This window comes from Cryptomeria japonica, chromosome 7, assembly GCF_030272615.1.
Source record: "Cryptomeria japonica chromosome 7, Sugi_1.0, whole genome shotgun sequence".
In the NCBI taxonomy this organism is placed as follows: Eukaryota; Viridiplantae; Streptophyta; class Pinopsida; order Cupressales; family Cupressaceae; genus Cryptomeria; species Cryptomeria japonica.
Window position 1 is genome coordinate 92473019 of NC_081411.1, and position 20150 is coordinate 92493168.

The 20150-nt window shown below is 32.7% G+C and overlaps 1 protein-coding gene across 1 annotated transcript; it reads left to right on the forward strand.

The window, feature by feature from the left end:
* The first annotated feature begins 9474 nt into the window (after window positions 1-9474).
* Window positions 9475-10762, forward strand: LOC131856456 (aspartyl protease family protein 2-like). Its single transcript, XM_059208256.1, has 3 exons — window positions 9475-9651; window positions 9765-10086; window positions 10173-10762. Exons 1-3 carry the CDS (start codon window positions 9475-9477, stop codon window positions 10760-10762), a joined length of 1089 nt encoding a protein of 362 aa, XP_059064239.1.
* Window positions 10763-20150: the final 9388 nt, after the last annotated feature.

The window sequence follows — 20150 nt, forward strand, 5'->3', positions numbered from 1 at the left end:
TGGACAAGTCTATCACTAGGAATATCATGTTATGTGAATGCAATGTAGGTGCCCTATGTCAAAATTCCCTACCATGGATTGGAAGGCATTTTCATCTATATTTTTGTCTAATACTGAATCTTGAAGTGCTTTGTCTGGTATAGCTTTATGAGTTGGTGATATATATAATAGTTCAAACAATGATATCTATTATGGGGTTTTCGTGAGTTGCTCAACAATATTATAAGTCCCTACTATTGATGGTGAGTTTGATGGTACTTCTTATAAAGTTACTTTAGATCTGCGAGTAACTACTGCACATTCTCTATCTTTGGGAGTTATCATGATTGTAGCCACTGTATCATCTCTTGTGACAGAACTATCTATAACATAGATTGTGTTATCAAGGTTTATATTGTATCCATCCCTGTAGTCATCATGTGCAAGTCTAACATCCATTATATGTGCTATAAGTTCATCTTCAAACCATCTTGAATGAAATAGTTCTTCATGCCCTGAGTCCACAAGACAAAGATTCTTATCTTCATCATATTTTGGTGCTTCTGACAACATGCAAATTTGGTTATTATCATCGTGAGTCTCTTGATATTGCTCCTTATTATCAAGTTCTTCTTGTGAATCATCCTTTACTACATCTCCTAAGCTAATGACATCAATAGTGTCGTCATATGAGACTTTTATGTAGTTCATTGTATTATCTTGTGTTCCTAATGTAGGTGCCTTCCCTTTGTCATGTTTGACAAATGGATCTTTAAAGATGGTGTGATTCATGTTTGCTGACATTTTGTTGGTGTCAATTGTGATGTCACCTTAATCGATCATGTCTTGGACTAAGTTTTTCAATTTATAGAAACTTGTAGTTATGTGACCTTTAGTACGATGATAGTCACAAAAATAACTATCATTCCACCATGTAAGTTTGAAAGGACCCAGTTCATATAATCTTACTTCTGGCAAAGTGATCATGTTTTTCTATATCAATTTTTTTAAGGTTGATTCAATAAGTTCTCCTAGAGGTGTGTAATTGCTTCTTGGAGCGTTTACCCTTGGAAATTTTGTGTTCATAGTTTACATGGCATTTACATTTATTGAGATAGTGTTATTCTCTGTCTGTGGACTCAATGATTTACTTGGACCTTGGAAAGACAAAATCGACTGAGTTATGTTCACCGTACGAGCATCTACAACACCACCATTGGTCACATTTTTGTTTTTCGACCAAAATTTGGTTTTATCAATGTTGTTGTTATTGCCATATTTTATGAGACCTTTTTCAATTAGTTCTTTCTCACACTTTAGATATTTTTTGTTGATTTATTTAAATTTGGTCAAACATTCCATTTGTTTCTGGTACTTGATCTTAGGGATTAAGTTTTTCATGAACATGTCAACTTGCTCTCGATCGTTGTATGAAGGATGCAAATATTTGATTCTTATATTGTTTTGTGGCACATAAGTTCATCAAAGTGACTGGGGTTTCAATGTTATCAAAAAAGTTAGCAATGAAGTGTTCAGCTTATTCACCCCATGATGTGATAGTTGGTGGTAAATGTGAAAACCACTCCAAGGCTGAGTCTCCCAAAATTTTAGGAAATGGTCTCATTAGATAAGTGTCTTCACTTGCAACCTCTATACATGTCGTAAAAAACTCTCTGATATGGTCTCTAGGATCACCTTTCCCTCGATATCTGTCAAATTTTGGTGTTTCAAAATGTGGTGTCAAAGGTGGCATGTATAATGTGTGATCAAAAGGATAAGGATGTAAGTCCTACATTGTGTAGCTCTTTTTATTGTTACTGGTTTGCATAGTTCTAATCTATTGTTGCAGATTTTGTACTTGTTGTGATAGAATATCCATTTGAGTCAGAGGTACACTTTGTGCATGTATATTTCCCACAAAAGGATTCATGGTAGTATAACTAGGAGGTTATTGAAAGGTACCATGATTATAATCATGTGTGTTACGATTTACACTAGGTACTCTGAAATAAGCGATATGTGAACACATGTTTGGTTGAGTTATACTCATTGCATTAGCGGAAGCTATATTTGCATTCTGATGACTGTATGTAGATCCTATAAAATAGGAAACCAGAGGTTGGGTTGCACTTTTTGTATGAGGAACTTTTTTTGAATAGGTACTGAGACACTTGACATCAGTGGTATAGCTTGTGTTGGTACGCTGACATTTATTGTTGAGCATGATGCACTTGATTGAGAATTCACGTTTAAAATGTCATAATCTAAAGAACATTATGCAAGAAAACACTAATGCAAGACTCTAGACCTAAATATGGAATATGCAATACTAGACTAGACTCTTTATTGAGGATTTTGATGTGAGACTTGTTGAGTATTTCGAGTTTTTTGTAATGCAAGTATTTCAAGATCTTCTCTTAGATGTCTTCCTCAATTTCTCTATCAATTCTACGAGAAATTTAATACTCTATATTCAGTTCAAACTTGACTCTTATATACTGAGGTGTTTTTCTCTTTAATTTCCAGGCCATGTTACTTAAACCGTCAAGGATTTCTCATTGACTGTCATTTGGCACTAGATTAGGCTACTCGAAGGGAATCAAACCATCATCTAGGAGACCCAAAAAGATGCATTTTGTGGCCTTCTAGGACGATTATGCAACTGATGATGAACTAAGACAGACGTATATGAGGTCTAGACAAGGACTTATATGAGGATGATAATGAGGATGTATATAGAGATTAAGCAACTTCTAAGGACGATAATAAGGACATAAATAAGGACTATGAAAGGAATTTGTAAGAACTAAGGATGATAATTAGGACACAAATGAGCACTATGCAAGGATTAAGGATGATAATAAGGACATAAATGAGGACTATGCAAGGACTATGCAAGAACTAAGGACAATAATAAGGACGTAAATGAGCACTATGAAAGGACTATGCAAGAACTAAGGATGATAATAAGGATGTAAATGAGGACTATGCAAGCAATAAGGATGATAATAAGGACGTAAATGAGGACTATGCAAGGACTATGCAAGGACAACTTATGGTCACAAGTATGTAAAACCTTGAGTTTGCAGGACTATCTAACGTTTCCTAATGGACTTTGTTTCTAGAAATTTTGTGTGTAGCATAAGTTTGTTGTTTTCCAAGTCTGAGAACAATTATTTGGAGGTAGGTATAGCTGACTAAACTTGTCTTCAAATAAACTCTCAGAATTCAAAGATACACAAGATAGGGCTTGAAATAGCCCAATATTGACTCAATACTGCTCTGACACAACGATAAATATAAAATCATAGAAGACAATCTTAGGATGGAAATTAGAAACCATTCAAATGAGGCCCTTACGAAATACCAAAACAAGATGTAAAGCTAGAGACTCTGGCAGCATTGGCTCCACTCCACGACACACACTTCTCAGGCATGTTAGTCTCCCTTACCCCGAAGATACGAATATCTTATCACTGAGGGATTTATATCTCACAATGCAAGGTACATGAATGGAATCTATGCAGTATGATCCGCACTCCCGAAATCACTGAATGTAGGATTTGGGCTACTAAGTTGGTTCTTATTGTAAAATTTTGAGGGTTCCTGATCCAATGATGGATTCTCAGAGCAAGCCACTTAAGGCTTTAATTAAAATTATCGGTGTAGGGAAGGCCCCCACATACATTGAATTCACTCAACATTCTAACTGCCTGACCAATATGTTTATATAGAGGCTCAAAAAACCCGCTCCAGAGTACACTAGGATAGATGATATCCCTAATGCATCCCAATTTGAAGTACCTCTGTGGGGTGAGGAGTCAAAGATTTCCCTCTCTACTTAAAATAAAATAAAATTGGGCATTGTTGTGACCTTCTCCCTTTCTCCCAAGACCTCGAAGGTAGGTGGAATGGTAGTTAATGCAACAATAGGTCCACCCCAAACACGATAAAAGATTCTTTCCCTTAAGAAAATGAAATGTGATTTAATCTATTAAGAAGCCTGATTCACATTCGTTTTAAAAACCCAAATTTAGGTGTTAGATATGCATGTGCATGTTAATTTTAAAACACCAAATTGAAATGTGATTGCATGCATGTTAATTTTAAACATTGTTAATTTTAAGCCAAAAACTGAAATGTGATACATGCATGTCCATTTTAACCATTGTTAATTTTAAGCCCAAAAAATGAAGCATGAGATCATGAGTGTTTATGATTCAATAATAATTTGATCCTCTCTATAAATTTGCCATGAGTTGCAGACAGATAATTAGTAACCCAATAAAATCCATAAAAAATAGAGAAATAAACTATGAAAAAAATGAATGCGTGATGATACTTGAGAAATTGTGTGATCTTGTATGGTTGATTGCGTAATTCTATCAGAGCGATTGTGTAATTCTAACAGAGTGATTGTGTAATTCTAACAGAGTGATTGCATGATCCTAACAAAGTGATTGTGTGATCATAACAAAGTGATTGTGTGATCCATAGACAGACCAAATAAAAAATAAAAAATAAAGCTAATTCTAATATGGAACCAGCAAAATAGATTGTGATGCTCTAGCAAGATGTCTCATCATCCATTTTATATTAATCAAATCATATTTCACCCTATATGAGAGAACTAGCCTTTTGTATCTATCAATGGTTGGTTGGTCCTCTAGATCTTGTATCTTCTTTTCTGCTTTGAGGATTTGTTGATAGCGTCTGGCTTGTCTTCTTTGCTCCTTCATCCTCCTGGCACGTGAAATTATGAATTGTACCTTACGTGCCATAAAATGTCATAACCAAGCATGCAATAAAAATAAATTGTATTAAGACCTACCTAATTTCATACAGAACTTGGCAGAACAGAGAGTAGAAAGTCCAAAAGCACAAAATAAATAGAACAGTAATTTTCCTAATGAATGTGTGATCCTAACAGAGTGATTGTGTGATCCTATAAGGGCTTTTCCATTATGGGTTCTGCACGAATGCGTGACCCAGTCTATGCGGTTGCACGATGATGCAAACTTGATTGCGTGATGATGAAATCCACTTTGGAATTCATACAAAACTTGCAAAAAATGAAAAAATCCGTACGGCCTACAAAAATCACACAGAAAATAGAGAATGTTAATTAATTGTTGTTTGACATCAGTTTCACCAAAATGTCATACATATGTAAAATTAATCTATCAAATCAATTAGAAATAGAGGGAAATCACAAATCCCTATCTAATCAAATAATTTTAAATAAACCAATGAAATAATGCAAACAATCAGTAGGAATGTAAAATATATCAATTCAAACTCCCTATTCCATGATCTCATATAGCTTCCATTGTTCTTATCTTCTTTGTGGTATGATGACTCTTAGATATTGCATTGGCAATCTGCAAATTACGCAAAGATTCAAAGTTCGTGATTGTTGAAAATGGAGATTGAATGCTCAATTTATAGATCATTAGAGAGGATTGATTGAAAGGTGGAATAGATAGATCAAGAGGTGGAACTCATGTGAGCTCACATGTTGATTGATAGTTGAGCTGCTAATTTGGAGGTGGAACAAAATAAATTAATAGATTAATTGAGTTAACTGATTGAGAAAAAGTTGATTGAAAGATGAAAAAGAATGATTGGAGGAGAATTGATTGATGACAAAGAAAGCTTTATTTGGAAAAAGCTAACTAGAAGATAGAAAAAGAATGATTGGAGATAATTAAAGAAATGATGTAATTAATCAATTAATTGAACTAATCAATTAAAATAGATGGAATAGTTAACTGATTGAAATCTTTTCGGAAAAAAAACAAAATGAAAGATAGAGACAGGGATTGGAAAGGTAATGATTTAATTTATTAATTGATTGAATAATTAATTTAGCATGTTCTTGTACTTTGACTTAGATTTTCAATTTAATCTTTGCATAAGAATTAATTCAAATATTGAATTTATTTTAAATTTAATTTGGTACTTGAATATATTTAGAACTTGACTTTGACTTTAAATTTGATTTTTGAAATCATGCACATGTATTAGAAATCAGAAGAAATTAGAAGAATTGATGAAATTAGAAAAATAAGTTAATTAAATAATTTAAAGAAATTATTTAATTATTAGAAATGGAATTTAATTAAGTAATAAAATTATTTAAATTAAAGGAATTAAATCACAATTAATTAAACAATTAATATTTAATTAATATTTAGAGGAGGGTTAATGATAATTGATTAACTGAATAGAGATAGAAATTGAAAATGAATTTATTTATATAATAAAGATTAATTAATCTAGGGAATTAATCATAATTAATTAGATAATAAATATTTAATTAATATTAGAAAATAGTTAAATGATTAAATGATGATAGAATAGGAAATAGAATAATTAATAAGATGATGAGGAAATATGAAATTAGAAGAATAACATTAATTAACTTACTTAAATAATTAAATAATTATTTAATCAACTAGATGAATTATTAGTACATGATCAATGAGACATTTTTAGTTGTCTATAAGTCTTTCTCCATAGTGGGCTAGTAATACCCAACTCCTACAAATTTCATTGCCGGGGCTAAACCATTTGAATGAGCCCTGCAAATTCCTTCATGGACTTCTTGTAAATCTTTCTCTGATTCATCATGATCTAGACATCTAAATAAAGTATCAGCAAGACCTCTTAGATAAAGGGTATCATTGATAAGGGTATAGCGAGCAGATTGTCAAATAAATTTACACTTTTGGTTTTTAGATAGGTTTGGGGGAAGCATGGTGTCCTTAAGGAAGGTATAGATAGGTCCATAGCGGGGTGAGCTACAATTCTCGATTTGGCATATGATGTTGGAATCGGGACTATCATGAGCGGGATATGGTAGGTCTTCCACTAGGAACTCGTAACGAGCTTGTTGTTTAGGTAGTTGTAGAAATGAGGCCAGGATGGCCAGAGCATCTACAACCTTGTTATGTTCTCATAGGATCTTTATGAACAATAAAAATTGGAAGTTCCTTTTTATCTCCTACACTCTTTCTTTATATGGCAGCAATTTTTCATCCTTTGTTTGATAATCATTGTTTGTCTGACAAATCATTGGTTGTGTGTGAATCATAGACATAAACATCTTTGATCTTCCATTCTGATACCATCTTCAAACCATTTATCAGTGCTTCAAATTCCTCAATATTGTTTGTACATGGGAACATGAATCTATAGGTCTTTGGAATAGTACATCCATTGGTCATGACAAATAATATCTCAATGTCAGATCCATGTTGAGTATATGAGCCATCAAAATAGAGCTTGAACTTTGTTGACTCCTTAGTTTGTAAGACAACTGCATCTGGAAACTCAATGTGCATTTGTTCTTCATCTTCAAAAAGGTTCTTCTTGAGTTGATAAGCTATAACATGTCCTTTTATGGATTTCATGTCCACATATTCTATGTCAAACTCCCTCAAGGTCATTACCCATTCATATTTTTTTCTCTGGAAACACAATTTTAATTAAAAAAATAAATTTAATAAATTTAAGAGTATAAATTTACCAATTGAAATGCCCTTTATTGTATAACTCCTCGTCTAGGTCTTTGACACAAAATTAGTTAATAGAAATTAAAATTTAATCATGTCTAGATAACATATGCTTTTACTAGGCATTAGTAGCCATCATGATGTCACCTACACAATATTCATCTGAATAAAATCAAATTAAGGCAATAGTCATTCAAAAGTATAGTCAAATAATAATCTCCTTAGGAATTCATTTGTAACTTTTACAAAATTGTAATCTCAATCTTGGTAGTCATTTTAATGTGGGAGTATGGAAGATGGGTCATTCTTCTATCTCTCAATTCACCTTGGTGGTTGCCCGTCATAATTGATCAAGCTTGGAAGAACAAAAGGGTTTCTTCTCTATTCTATCTCCATCATACATGAGCTTGGAAGGATGTTCATCCATTTCATCTTTAGGCGACATACTTCATAAGAAACATGAAGGTTGGTCATCCTTCATCTCTTATGAACCAAGGAGGTCAATTTTATACTATGAGAGTACAAACTTTTGACCAATAAGTAGAAGGAAATCCATATCATCTTTTAGTTCTTTCTTATAGTCATCTTTGAAATTTTGTTCATGGTTTCTTTATGCATAAGATGTCCTGATGTATGATATTGTAGTTAGATCAATTTATTTTTTTCTTCTTGAATGATAGAAAAATTTATTGAAAATCTTACAGATCTAAATTTTATGTCTATATTGAGAAAATGTAATCTTAGTACTATGATCAAGTTTGTATTGTATACAACAATAAGATAACCTATATCACATTTTATTTTTATTAGACTATTTGTGGACTTAAAGCTTAGGAATAGATGATCCTATGTGGTCTTCTAAGTTATAGTTAGTCCAATAAAAAGATTATGTATATCTCATTTCGTTTATGATATTTTTGTAAAGAAATAATGATACATGAGATTAAGGATGATTTCATATCTAAAAAGGTAATTTAAATTATTTTCTTTATATTTCATTATAAATATAAATAAGATGTAAAGTAGTATTACACATATATATAAAATCAAAAGAACATATATATACACATATGTGTGTGTGCGTGTGTATATATATATATATATACATATGTATATATACATACATACACATATACATATACATATACATCCACACACATATACATATACATACACACATTTAATATATGAAAATATCATTAATACACATGCATGTTATATTATCTTTGAACAGTTTTTTATTACAAGATAACATTACTAACATTGTTAATGTAATATTATTTATAATCATAGTTTTTATTAATTTTGCATGTATTCTATTTGCGCTATTACATGCAATTATTTATTAAGTATAGCATTTGAATATTACTATTTTATATTAATAAATACAGAGCACTTTAACTCATTGATACAATATTTTATACGTATATCTAGCTAGAGATCAATCCCAATGCAACAAGCTTTTCACAATTAATTATTTTTGAGGTCACCTCTATTTAATAATTTTTTTTAAGATAAAGAGGTAAAATTCATATATTGATAATATAGAATAGAGTATTAGGAAAAAGCAGCAAAATATAGAGTAATAGATCCTAAATAAATTGGAGCTACCAAAATGAGACCCCAAATGAAGTACTTGTGCAGAGCTAGGGTAAGGTAATACAGGAAAAAGCAGATAAATATGGCAATAAAAAAAAAAAACAAGAGGCGGGAATAAATGCCCAATCAAGCCCAGCCATAGGAAACCCGTAGGAATACAAGAGGTGATAGAGATTGAGATGATCACTGGAACAAATATCCATTTAATATTAGTGGAGCAGTTAATGTAATTAACTAGAATCAAATTGTAGATGGTGACAATATTTAATAATGTTACCCAAGCGTGATGTTAAGGAAGGTATTGTCGTCGCCACCCAGCCTATTTAAACCGAACAAACTAGACTAGCTACACAGCGATTCAATCCCTTAGCTGCAGGCAATGGCGATGAATAAGCAAGCTTTACTCTTCGCACTTTCCTTTCTACTTTATTGTTTTCTCCGCCCTCCCAGCTGCGAATGTACAACTACAGAAGAAAAGTACTACATTGTTGGAGTGAATACATTTCTTATCGAAGAGGGGAGGGATTTAAATGCCCCGACTAGGAGCCCAAGCGAGGTACTGGCAGGGAACTACAAGGTCCAGAATATACTCTAGCAGTTTCCATTGGAACACCAGCTCTGACACAACTGATGGGAATTGATACGCTCCTTTCCCTATCATGGATTCAGTGCAACCCCTGCAAGGATTGTTCTTCCAATGCAAAGTTCCCCATGTATGTCCCCAAGCAATCCTCCTCCTATAGGTCGGTGTCTTGTAAGCTCTCGAAATGTCCACCCCTGGGATCTGATGCCAAGGACTTTGAGTCAAAGTGTGACAACTGGGATACCTGCACTTACAGGGACACTAATGGTCTTGCCCAAGGATCCGAGGGAGATTATATCACAGAGACCCTGCAGGTGGGTGACAATACCTTGAACGAGTTACATATGGGATGCGCCTATAGCTTCACTCCACGCAGGGACTATGCAACATCTGGGCATTTAGGATTGGGTAGGGGTCCCCTTTCCTTAGTTTCCCAGAGGCGGGTGGGCCCTTCTCCTACTGTCTTCCCAATTACCTATCTCTGGGCACAACAGGGTCGCTGAGTTTAGGGAAGTATTCCATTCCATCTTCTGTTAAAATCTTCACACCCATGCAAAATGAGCCCCAGTTTGCTTCAAGTGCATACCTCTTGGGACTGGAAGGTATCAGCGTGGGATGGCAACGCTTAAGCATGAACATGCAGGTTCCTGGTGCTCTGCCCACAATAACTTTTATTGACACAGCAATAATGGCTACCCAGCTGGTGAAAACTGTGTACGACGCTTTGAGATCATCCTTCGAGGAAAAGATGAAGACATACGCGCCAGCTATTCAGCCCGCCTCGCCATTCGGAGAATTTAAACCGTGCTACCAATTATCCAACATAACATCTGTAAAATTCCCCACCTTTACTCTTCATTTCAAAGGCAATGGCAATTTCGATGTTCTTGCTGTGGGATCTCTGCTTCAAGTTGCGAATGATGTGGTGTGTTTCCCCTTTCAACAGTCTCCAAATGACGCTGTGAACATCATTGGGAATGTCCAGCAACAGGGTATCACAGTGGCTTACGACAATGTAAACAACAGAATTGGCTTTGGCCCTGGCTCTTGCTGTTGCAATGTAATTCTTACCATCACCTTTTAACATAATAATAATATAGAATAAGCTTGATTGCACTCATCAGGTCAAGAGTCGAGAAATACAGTCTTTGGAAGCATAAATAATTTTATGGCAATCGTATATTTCTGCAAATATATAACTACCTTATTTATGAATTGAATCGTACGAAAAAGGCAATGTTTGAAGCCGCCTTCTCAGTGTTCCATATAATTTGAGTGGAAGAGAAAATTATGTGTAGGATTTTGTTGTTTGCTCTGCGAATTGAAACCCTACTTGCGAATAATTACACAATTTTAAATATTTATATAACACATGAAGTAGACTTTGCCAAAAGTGGGCCAGTCTTCAGAAAGCAAACGGATCTTTGCAACAGGGTTTATTGAAATGATTAAAATAAAATCATGTAAGTTAAGATTGTCGAAGACAGATGGAAGAACATCTCAGTTCCATTTTGACAGTCAAGAAAACTTGAAGACAAAGATATTCATTATGTGTAAGGACTGTATTTAGAAGTTTCATCTCTTAAGCATAACATTGATGTTTATCATTTATCAAGATTTGTATTCCAAATACTAATCACTATATTATTATGTTGTGATAGGTATAAAGAAAAAAATTAACTATTCAATGGTCATGTCTGGGATTATTACCTTTTAGTTTTAATAGACATAACGAGTTCAATGATAATACGTGAACAACATCTATATATGCTTTTTATTTGTAGGAAGTATAGTATTGCAATGCAATTGTTAGTAAATGTTAAAGTGGATGAGTCTAGTACACATTTCATGTGATTAAGTGAAAATGTTATATATTGTATGCAGCTAATAATGAAGGTTAATGAGTGGAGGCATTTGATCCGTGTGTAATAGCTATTTCTTTTCTAATGGTATAGATTTATTATTTTTAATTGTATATATCATAATGATTTTCTCTTTTGTTATAGGCTTTGTAAACATATTGTTCAAGGTGTGACAAGGGTTTTTTTTTTGGTTTTTTTACAATATTAAAGGATTTTTCATTAAACTTTATAAAAGTATTGTCTTAAGGTGTCTCAAGGGTTTTAATTGGAATCTTGTAGATGTTTTGATTTGTCTTCATAGCTGTCCATTACGAATATTAACAAAATCTGAATGGCTGTTTCTTCCTTTGCTTAATAAATTCCCACTGAATCTCTTGCTTCTTTCGCTTTTATCAATCATGTTTGGTAGACAGTCATTTTCATGACTGTTTGTCATGTTCCAGCATTAATCATTCTTCTATGATTATATTTATGTAATCTGCATTTATTTAGGTTAATCAAATACTGTAATATTTTGTTACATATGATTTCAATTATTTATTAATGATTAATATTTTATATTTTATATTATATTTAATATGTATTGCTCAATATGCATATAATAAGAAAGATTAGTTTTTAATTAAATGACCATTCAAATAAACTAACCGTGTTATTAACATCAAATAAATTGATTAGTTAGTGCCAGGGTTTCTCATAATGTAATTAGAGATATCGTCCAAGTTGGGGAGATGTGACTCAAGAATAAGTAACGCCTAAAAGAAAGCTTGTGTGGGAGTCAAAGGAGGTAGGAAAGGATAAGAAGATAGAAAAAGACAAGATTATTGCCAGCAAGGAAACGGACTCAGCAAGACAAGCTGGATTTGTATTTTGCACTGCACAGATTGGTAAGGGATTACGTCCCAAATTCAGTCAGGAACACATCAACCTTATTAAGCCACGATATTAAACATTACATTAGGAACAACACTAAAGTATTATAAAAATAGGAATTGTATGGTAGGATAGAAAACACGGGCGCCAAGTCTAGCAAGGTGGTTAGAAGCAACCATCCCTTGGTCTTGGTAGACAACGGACCCTAGCTTTCTCAGTTTGTATATTAAATAAGATATTATATCCTAATCATAATCAAATATGCTTGTAGGTTTGTATGCATCCTTGTGATTGCAGGTTCGCTTCTCACAGATCAGACCATCTACTTCCAGTCCTGAGGTAAGATCTGAATTCTACTTTGAGTTTCCTAATATTATAGATTAAATGTAGACTATTTAATTGAATATTATGGTATTATTTGATTCAGAATTCATGTTAATTTTGGACAACAATGTCTCTTAAATTAAATGAATTGTTTGATATATTACAATCATATTGAGTTAGATTATTACTATTAATAGGCTCATTACTAGTAGGGGACATTCTACTATTCTCATGGATATAGGTTAATCTTACAAATATAAGAATTTGATGTGTTATCATAGATTTGTTTCTTTAATTAAAAATTTTAATAGATTATCTTTTCTGATAAATTGTTCATCAATTTAAGTAGAGACGTTTTTTTGAGCATCCATGTTGTTATAGTTAAACTATTGAGGGTTTCGTAGTGAAGGTTGACCTATCTTTCCATACATGATATCCAACTATTGAGAGTTTTGTAGTGAAGATTGACCTATCTTTGCATACATGATATCCGTGTGAAAGGTGCTGGTAAAAGGATATCCGTGTGAAAGGTGCTGGTAAAGGGATGAAAAAAATTCTGTTTAGAAAACAACCTTGAAAGTTGCTTCCACATATTGCAATATGACTTGATTGTACCTTTAACTTTTGTAAATAATCCAGTGCCCTGTCTATGAATCCATATGTTTGGATGGATCATACAATTGATCCACATGCATCTTCTATGCATCTATAGGATAGTATAAGCTAGGTAGGTCTCTTGTGATGAGTTAGTAAGTATTATTTTAGGCAAAAAGGGCTAAGAAAATGGATAGTTAACAAATAATTTGGTAGTCTTCTGTTAATGGAAGGAAATGGCTATGTGGGTTTATAAATGGTTATTTTTGTATATTATTTACTATGAAATGGATGCTAGCTATTATTGGTGTTTGTAAAAACAATGTTTATTAGAGCTATCTTTACAAATAATGGTCAACAAAGGTATCTTCAAGTGTTAAAATTATTATATTCTTCTTCACCAACTTTATACATTGTTCAATAATATTTTTTATAGCTGATTTATAATATTGCTTGTGGTATTTTTCTATAAACTAATTTTTAAAAGGCAAAACATTGGCTTGACATAAAAGGGTTAATAGAATAAATTAAAGTAATGTTGATTTAGTGATAAAATGTAGGATTGATAAATAGGTACAGACTCTCACTCAATAGGTTACTTGCTTAAGATCCATTGATACTATCAAATTATTATAATAATATATCCTACATGATCATTGATCATAAATCAAATTTATAACGTTATAATTACACAATGCTTCTTTTTTTCAAACTTTATATCCCTATTTCAGCGTGGTTTTTTGACAGTCTTTTATTTTCATTCTATAAACGGATGAATTATATATATTAATTGAAGTTCTTATGAAAATAGTTGACAAAATCTGTCAGAGATGGAAGAATCAATGTTAAGATTTAATGGTGATAAATTTTTTTTGCTTTGACTACCATGTCATTTGTATAATTTGATTTAATTTAATTATCGATTTCAATATTTTTATGTTATTCTATTTTGAAAATTATTGAGCTTGGTATTTTTGAGTATCAATCCTACAATATATTCCTACAATTAATGAATAAAATAAATACCATTAACCCTAGCCAAGAATCTATACTAAGAACAATGTCATTAAGACAATTTTGAGCTGAGTGTTTAAGCCAATATCATGTTGCAACAACTAAAACTAATCATTATTTGTTTCAACCATTAATAACATCCTATCGATAGATAAATGATACATAACAGTAGACTTCACAGGAAAATCATAATTACTGAAAAAGTCCATGAATATATTTTTCCCTATAGATCTGTACGATGCATTTAGCGATATTTCAGTGATGTTTCGGGAGAAGGGAACTAAGGGGTGAAGGGAACTAAGGGGCGTATGAGTAATGAATTTATATGTATCTAGTTATAATCCATAATTTTAATTATTGATTTTTATTTTTAGTACAATTTTGAAAATCAATTTGTACCTTATGTCTGTGATTGTGCAACTGGTAAAACCCTTTTACAAACCCATTTACAATGCCTTGAGAGCGTCGTTTGACCAAAAGAGACAATGACAGTAACAACTTGAGAATTTAAACCCTCTTAATAGTTATAAGATCTGTGAAAGTAACAACTTTTACTCTTCATTTCAAAAGCAATATCAACTTCGATGTCCCCAATATGGGAAATCTACTTTCCAGTTTCATGTAATGTGGTGTGATTCCCCTTTTTACCCTCTGAAAATGACGTTGAGAATATTACTGGCAATATCTAGCAATAGGGAATTATAGTGGCTTTTGACAATGTAACATAATTGGCTTTAGCTCTTGCCCATGCTGAAACTATATTGATATAATATAATTATTTCCGTCACCTTTTAAAAAAATAATACTATAGAGCACTGCTTCATTGGACTCATTAAGATTCGTGAAATTTGTTCTAAATAATACTATAGAACACTGCAGAATTTGGAAGCACGGGGCCAAAATAAGTCTAGATTTGAATACGCATGAGAATAAACGAGTAAATAATTTGAAGCTACCTTCTAAATGATTCTTTTACCATATTGATTATATATTGAGTCGAAGAAAAAACTATGTCTAGGAATATGTTGTTTCCTCTGTAAATGGAAACACAACCTTTGAATAATTGCACAAATTTTGGAATATTTATATAAGAAAATAAGTAGACCCTGCCAAATAGTGGGCTCAATCTTAATAAAACAAAAAGATATTTTCCACGGCATCAAGAGAAAGTTTATTTAAATGATTTTAATAAATTAAGAGACATCATATTTAAAAGTTGAGATTGTTGAAGATAGACAAAAGATTATGACACATCTCAGTTCTAACATTGACACTCAAAACATCTAGAAGAAAATGATATGCATTATGTGAAGGAGTGTATATTACCAAAAAAATCTTTGCAATGGCCTTGAATTCTGAGCTAAAACGAGCTTTTGTGTGTGTGTTTATACTCAAATATTGCAACAAAAGTAGATTTTCTTAAAAATAATCCTAGCTTTCCTTTGTCATCTCAAACAGCAGTCTCCTTTTACAAAATCTTGAGGCTTGTGAGGGATCAAGATGAAGAAGAATTGATCATGGAGGTGCCCAACTTCACAAAAAGTGCCATTTGGCAAAACTAATGAAATGGCTTACATGAGCTAGCAAACAAGAATGATAGTAACTAATGGTCAACGTTTTTAGGGTTTTGAGAGAATAGGGTAATATCCTAAGGCATCTTTCATTTTCTGGGTTTCTTCATGAAATATATTTCATTTATTATTATTTATTTTTGTATATTGTCCTTTCCATAGAGGGCCCTGGATACCACTATGAGCCAGCATTTAAATCTTCATACCCCCAAAATAAAAATTAGATGACCAACCCCTTAATGAAAATGAAAAGGAAAATACTAATTATGTTCATGAAGAATAAAAACTTTTAAGACATTCTATTAGGGCCTTCAATGGAGGTTCCAATGGATTCTTACTTTGTGAAATTTGTGATGGAGCCTATTGGTATTGAAAAAATCTGTCACTTCAAAATATTCTACTATGTGCCCAATGAAGGAGTGACAAAAGGTTCCCAACAATTGGATAGATCAGTATTTGGACACAAGCTACCTCTGCGTTTGAGAGGGGTAGCTCCCTCGTATGATAGGGGTATTTATATTTTTAAATATAATTAACTTGAAAAGAGAAAAGGGGGAACATAACTATAAATGAAATTCATTAAAGTTTGTGTAACACGTATATACTCCAAAGATACCAAAGAAGTCTACAATGACATATGACCATTGTCTTCATGAAATTGGGAAAGTAATTTGCGAGCTTGTTATTTCAGTATCACATGATAGTTACATAACATTGAGCAAATGAATACATAACAACCATGGAAACACTTCCGATCTGCTTTATATTCAAAAGATGGAGTGATACAATCCAAAATTTTAGTTGTCCCCAAACTCACAAAGTCTAAAAAGTCCTTCTACCATCTATCTTTCTAACATTTATAGCCTCTCAAAGTAACTACCTCATACCCAATTCTGATTCTGAGTTAAAAACTAACTCATTTCTTTGTAAATTACAATGAGTTAGTAACTAGCATATTTATGCGCAAAAAAAAAGTCAACCTATTAACCATGATTCTTGAGATAAAAGCATGATGTTAATTCTTGATATCATGAAGCATGCTAGCTGATTATTTGATCCTGCCGAATTGGTGTTTTAGTCTTGAACAACCTGTATGCTTTGAGAGCATCTACCATGAACTTGTACCTAGGAATGATCACATTGTCTATTTTTAACTTGGCAGTAGCTTGGCCATTCTAAATGTTAATCAAATCATGATAGTATGAAGGCATGTCACAAGTATCTAAGGGAACTGAAATGACACTGAGTCTTTTCATTCTATCTACATCTGAAACCTATACATCTACTAATTCGGTATTGACTATGTCACGAAACTTGCTTAAGAGCACTTGACTGTCCATTTGCTGAAATTGCTCCTTTACTGATATATCACCAATAATATTCATTGTGTCCTCTATTACCTTCATTTTTGTTTGTTCACAAGTTATCAAGAGTTTTTGATAATCACCCAAGCATTGCTTCATATTCTCCAATTTCCAACTTATAGTCTTGCACCATGTACTAGATTGATTTTCTTCTTTATGAGAGAAGACATTTTGAACAATGAGTACATCCATATCTGGTTTTTCTATCCTTTCAAATTATTTCAAAGTATCCTGCCAAGACATTTCTTGTTCTTTGGCATTCTTTGATACTGTAGCAATTTCCTATTCCTATGCATCAAGTTTCATATGAACATCCTTGGCCTTTTCAATGAAGTCTAATATTTTTTACTTCATTTAATTAATCCACTCCTCTAACATCGTACTTTGTTTCCTGCATTTATGTATATCTTCCATCATCTTCTTTTTAATAATTCCTTCGATATGTACCAATGTCGAAGTTGATGCTAACTCCAGTTGTGTATCTATAGAATCCACAGTAGATTTTATATAGGATTTAAAAACATGTATTTTTTTCTTTAGTTGATCAGTTATTTCCTTATATTTATTTACTTTGTCAAAAAGAAAAGCCGCTGTAATTTGAAAATTATGAACAATTCCCTCAGTTGTTGTAGGACCTTAATCTACCCATGTCATATTAAAAATTTTCTCACTAGCTTCACTTACATCTTTTTCAACAATAGGTTGGGCTACCTCAACACATAAATTTCCTGATGAAGGATTAATTCCCTATCTGGATGCAGGTTTTGTTTTCTTGGTTTTGGCTATCTTGAGAAGTATATTTGCAACTACATCAAAACTAGGAGCTATCAGCTGAACAATTGATGGCAATGATTCTTGATTATTTACAAATATCGAGGTTAAAGATGTTAGGTTATTTGGGAAGAGTGGATATTGAACTTTAGTATGGACATCGTTCATTTTAGCTTCCTCATGAATGGAAAAATTATCGTGCTGAGGTGATGAAATAATGATAGGTGAGGTAGAAGGAATTTTCTGATTATCAACATTGGGAGGATGTTGAGGTGAAATAATTTCTAACTTAGCTTGAAGCTTCTAGGCATGATTCATTATCTTTCCTTTTTTCTTTGATCTCATTTTCTTAATGATAGAGCCAACTTCACATGCCTTTGCAAGATCCTTCCCTTTTTCTGGATCTTCTCAATCATCACCTCGCTTGGATATATTTTGGTGTAGACTCCCCACTGGGTTTGACCTTTATGAATTAGCTAGAATAGAGGAACTTCCTTGTGCTCCGCTTCTATCTTTTGAGAAATTAGATTTATATAAAGGTCTTGTTGTTGTAGCCTCACTCCTCTTACCTTTAACCCATTCAAGTGTCCTTCGAACCACATAGGCTGACCTTTCCTAAATACTTCTTATCTCTGAAAGTGACCAATTAATGGGTGGAAGTGAAAGAAGTTGAATTATCTCAAAGTAAAAACCATCGATCAAATCAGATTCATCATCCTCAATGCCATTCACATTTATTTTCATTCTATAAAAAATTAAATTCTTAATAGAAAAACCTCATCTAGTCCCTTTTTTATACCTTGGAGTCATCTTCACAGTCTTGCAAAAAATCATCTATATCAGGAAAGTGCTGAAATCCGACGCCAATCTCCAACTCTCCTATAGCATATCCTCTGCTATCGAAAGGAAACTTCATATCATAAGGATACGGTTGAATCTTTGATATAGACCTCTAGATACTTTGAGCATCGAAGTAGCTCTCACAACTATAATAACAAAGTCCAATAGGAAAAGAGATAATACTTTTTATTTTATTTTGGAAAATTTTGTTGACTTATGCAATTTGCCTGCATAACTCAATGAGGATCAACTTATCTTCAAAAAATCTTTGCAACATGAGAGGGATTCCATCATAACCTCCTATCCAAATGTATGTGAACTTTGGAATCTATATGAAGCAACTACCATATTTCTGAACCAATGTTGTTGCTTCTGGAGATATTCTGAGTCCAATATTACCCTATAGTTCTCTTACTGTCAACATAGTAAAGGCATCATTAACTCGTGTGAAGTGAAGATAGATTTCCTCCAATTGCAGTTGTGGATGATAATTATAAATCTAAGTTGCATAAAAGAGATATGATGTTATATAGAAATTATAGTTTTTTTTCAACATGAGTAGTTGATCACAAAGATTATTACTAATAATCTCATCCCAATTAGTAAATTGTATGCCTTCACAGATGATATTGATAAACAAAAACATCCACCCCTCCAAGTCATTCAAGTCCTCATTTCCTATGACCGGTTCAAGAAAATAACCATATTAGCTATATCCTCCATCAACAAAGACCTGTGAATTATTTTAGGAAGCTATTTTTTTCCTTTTCTTTATTTGGCCAACCATTTTATAGCTATATTATTCAAACACTAGGCTTCATTATTGATAAAATAACTATTTGCATACTCTCTGTCTACCTCTTTGAATTGGTCTCTGAAAGGCATTTTGAATATTATGGCAATATAGACTGGATCAAGTTTAGCGACCATATTACCTTCTGTTGTCCTAATTTCTTTTGTATCCGGATTAAATTCTTTCATTCATTCGAGAACTAATTTTGGGCATTGGACTGATGTGGGGTACCCAGCTATGTGTGCTAATCCACTGTCTAGTAACCTTTGAGCTGTCAAAGTCTTGTTTTTCCTTTCCATTGATTTCCAAAAATCAGAAAGAATCACATTTCCCAATTTAGTATCACCAATATCTGGAAGCGTGCATTTGAGAATGGGTGCGTAATCAAGGCTATGAAACTTATACTTTATTGTGATAATAAAACTATCACTCACTCAACCCTATTTTAATGTATGCTTGCAACTAC

What these genes read in the sequence shown, in the direction of transcription:
- LOC131856456 (XM_059208256.1), top strand. Translation starts at nt 9,475, where the DNA reads ATGGCGATGAATAAGCAAGCTTTACTCTTCGCACTTTCCTTTCTACTT. An exon ending in CGACTAGGAGCCCAAGCGAG is followed by an intron (nt 9,652 to 9,764) that starts GTACTGGCAGGG and finishes TCATGGATTCAG; the next exon opens with TGCAACCCCTGCAAGGATTG. An exon ending in ATCTGGGCATTTAGGATTGG is followed by an intron (nt 10,087 to 10,172) that starts GTAGGGGTCCCC and finishes TGGGCACAACAG; the next exon opens with GGTCGCTGAGTTTAGGGAAG.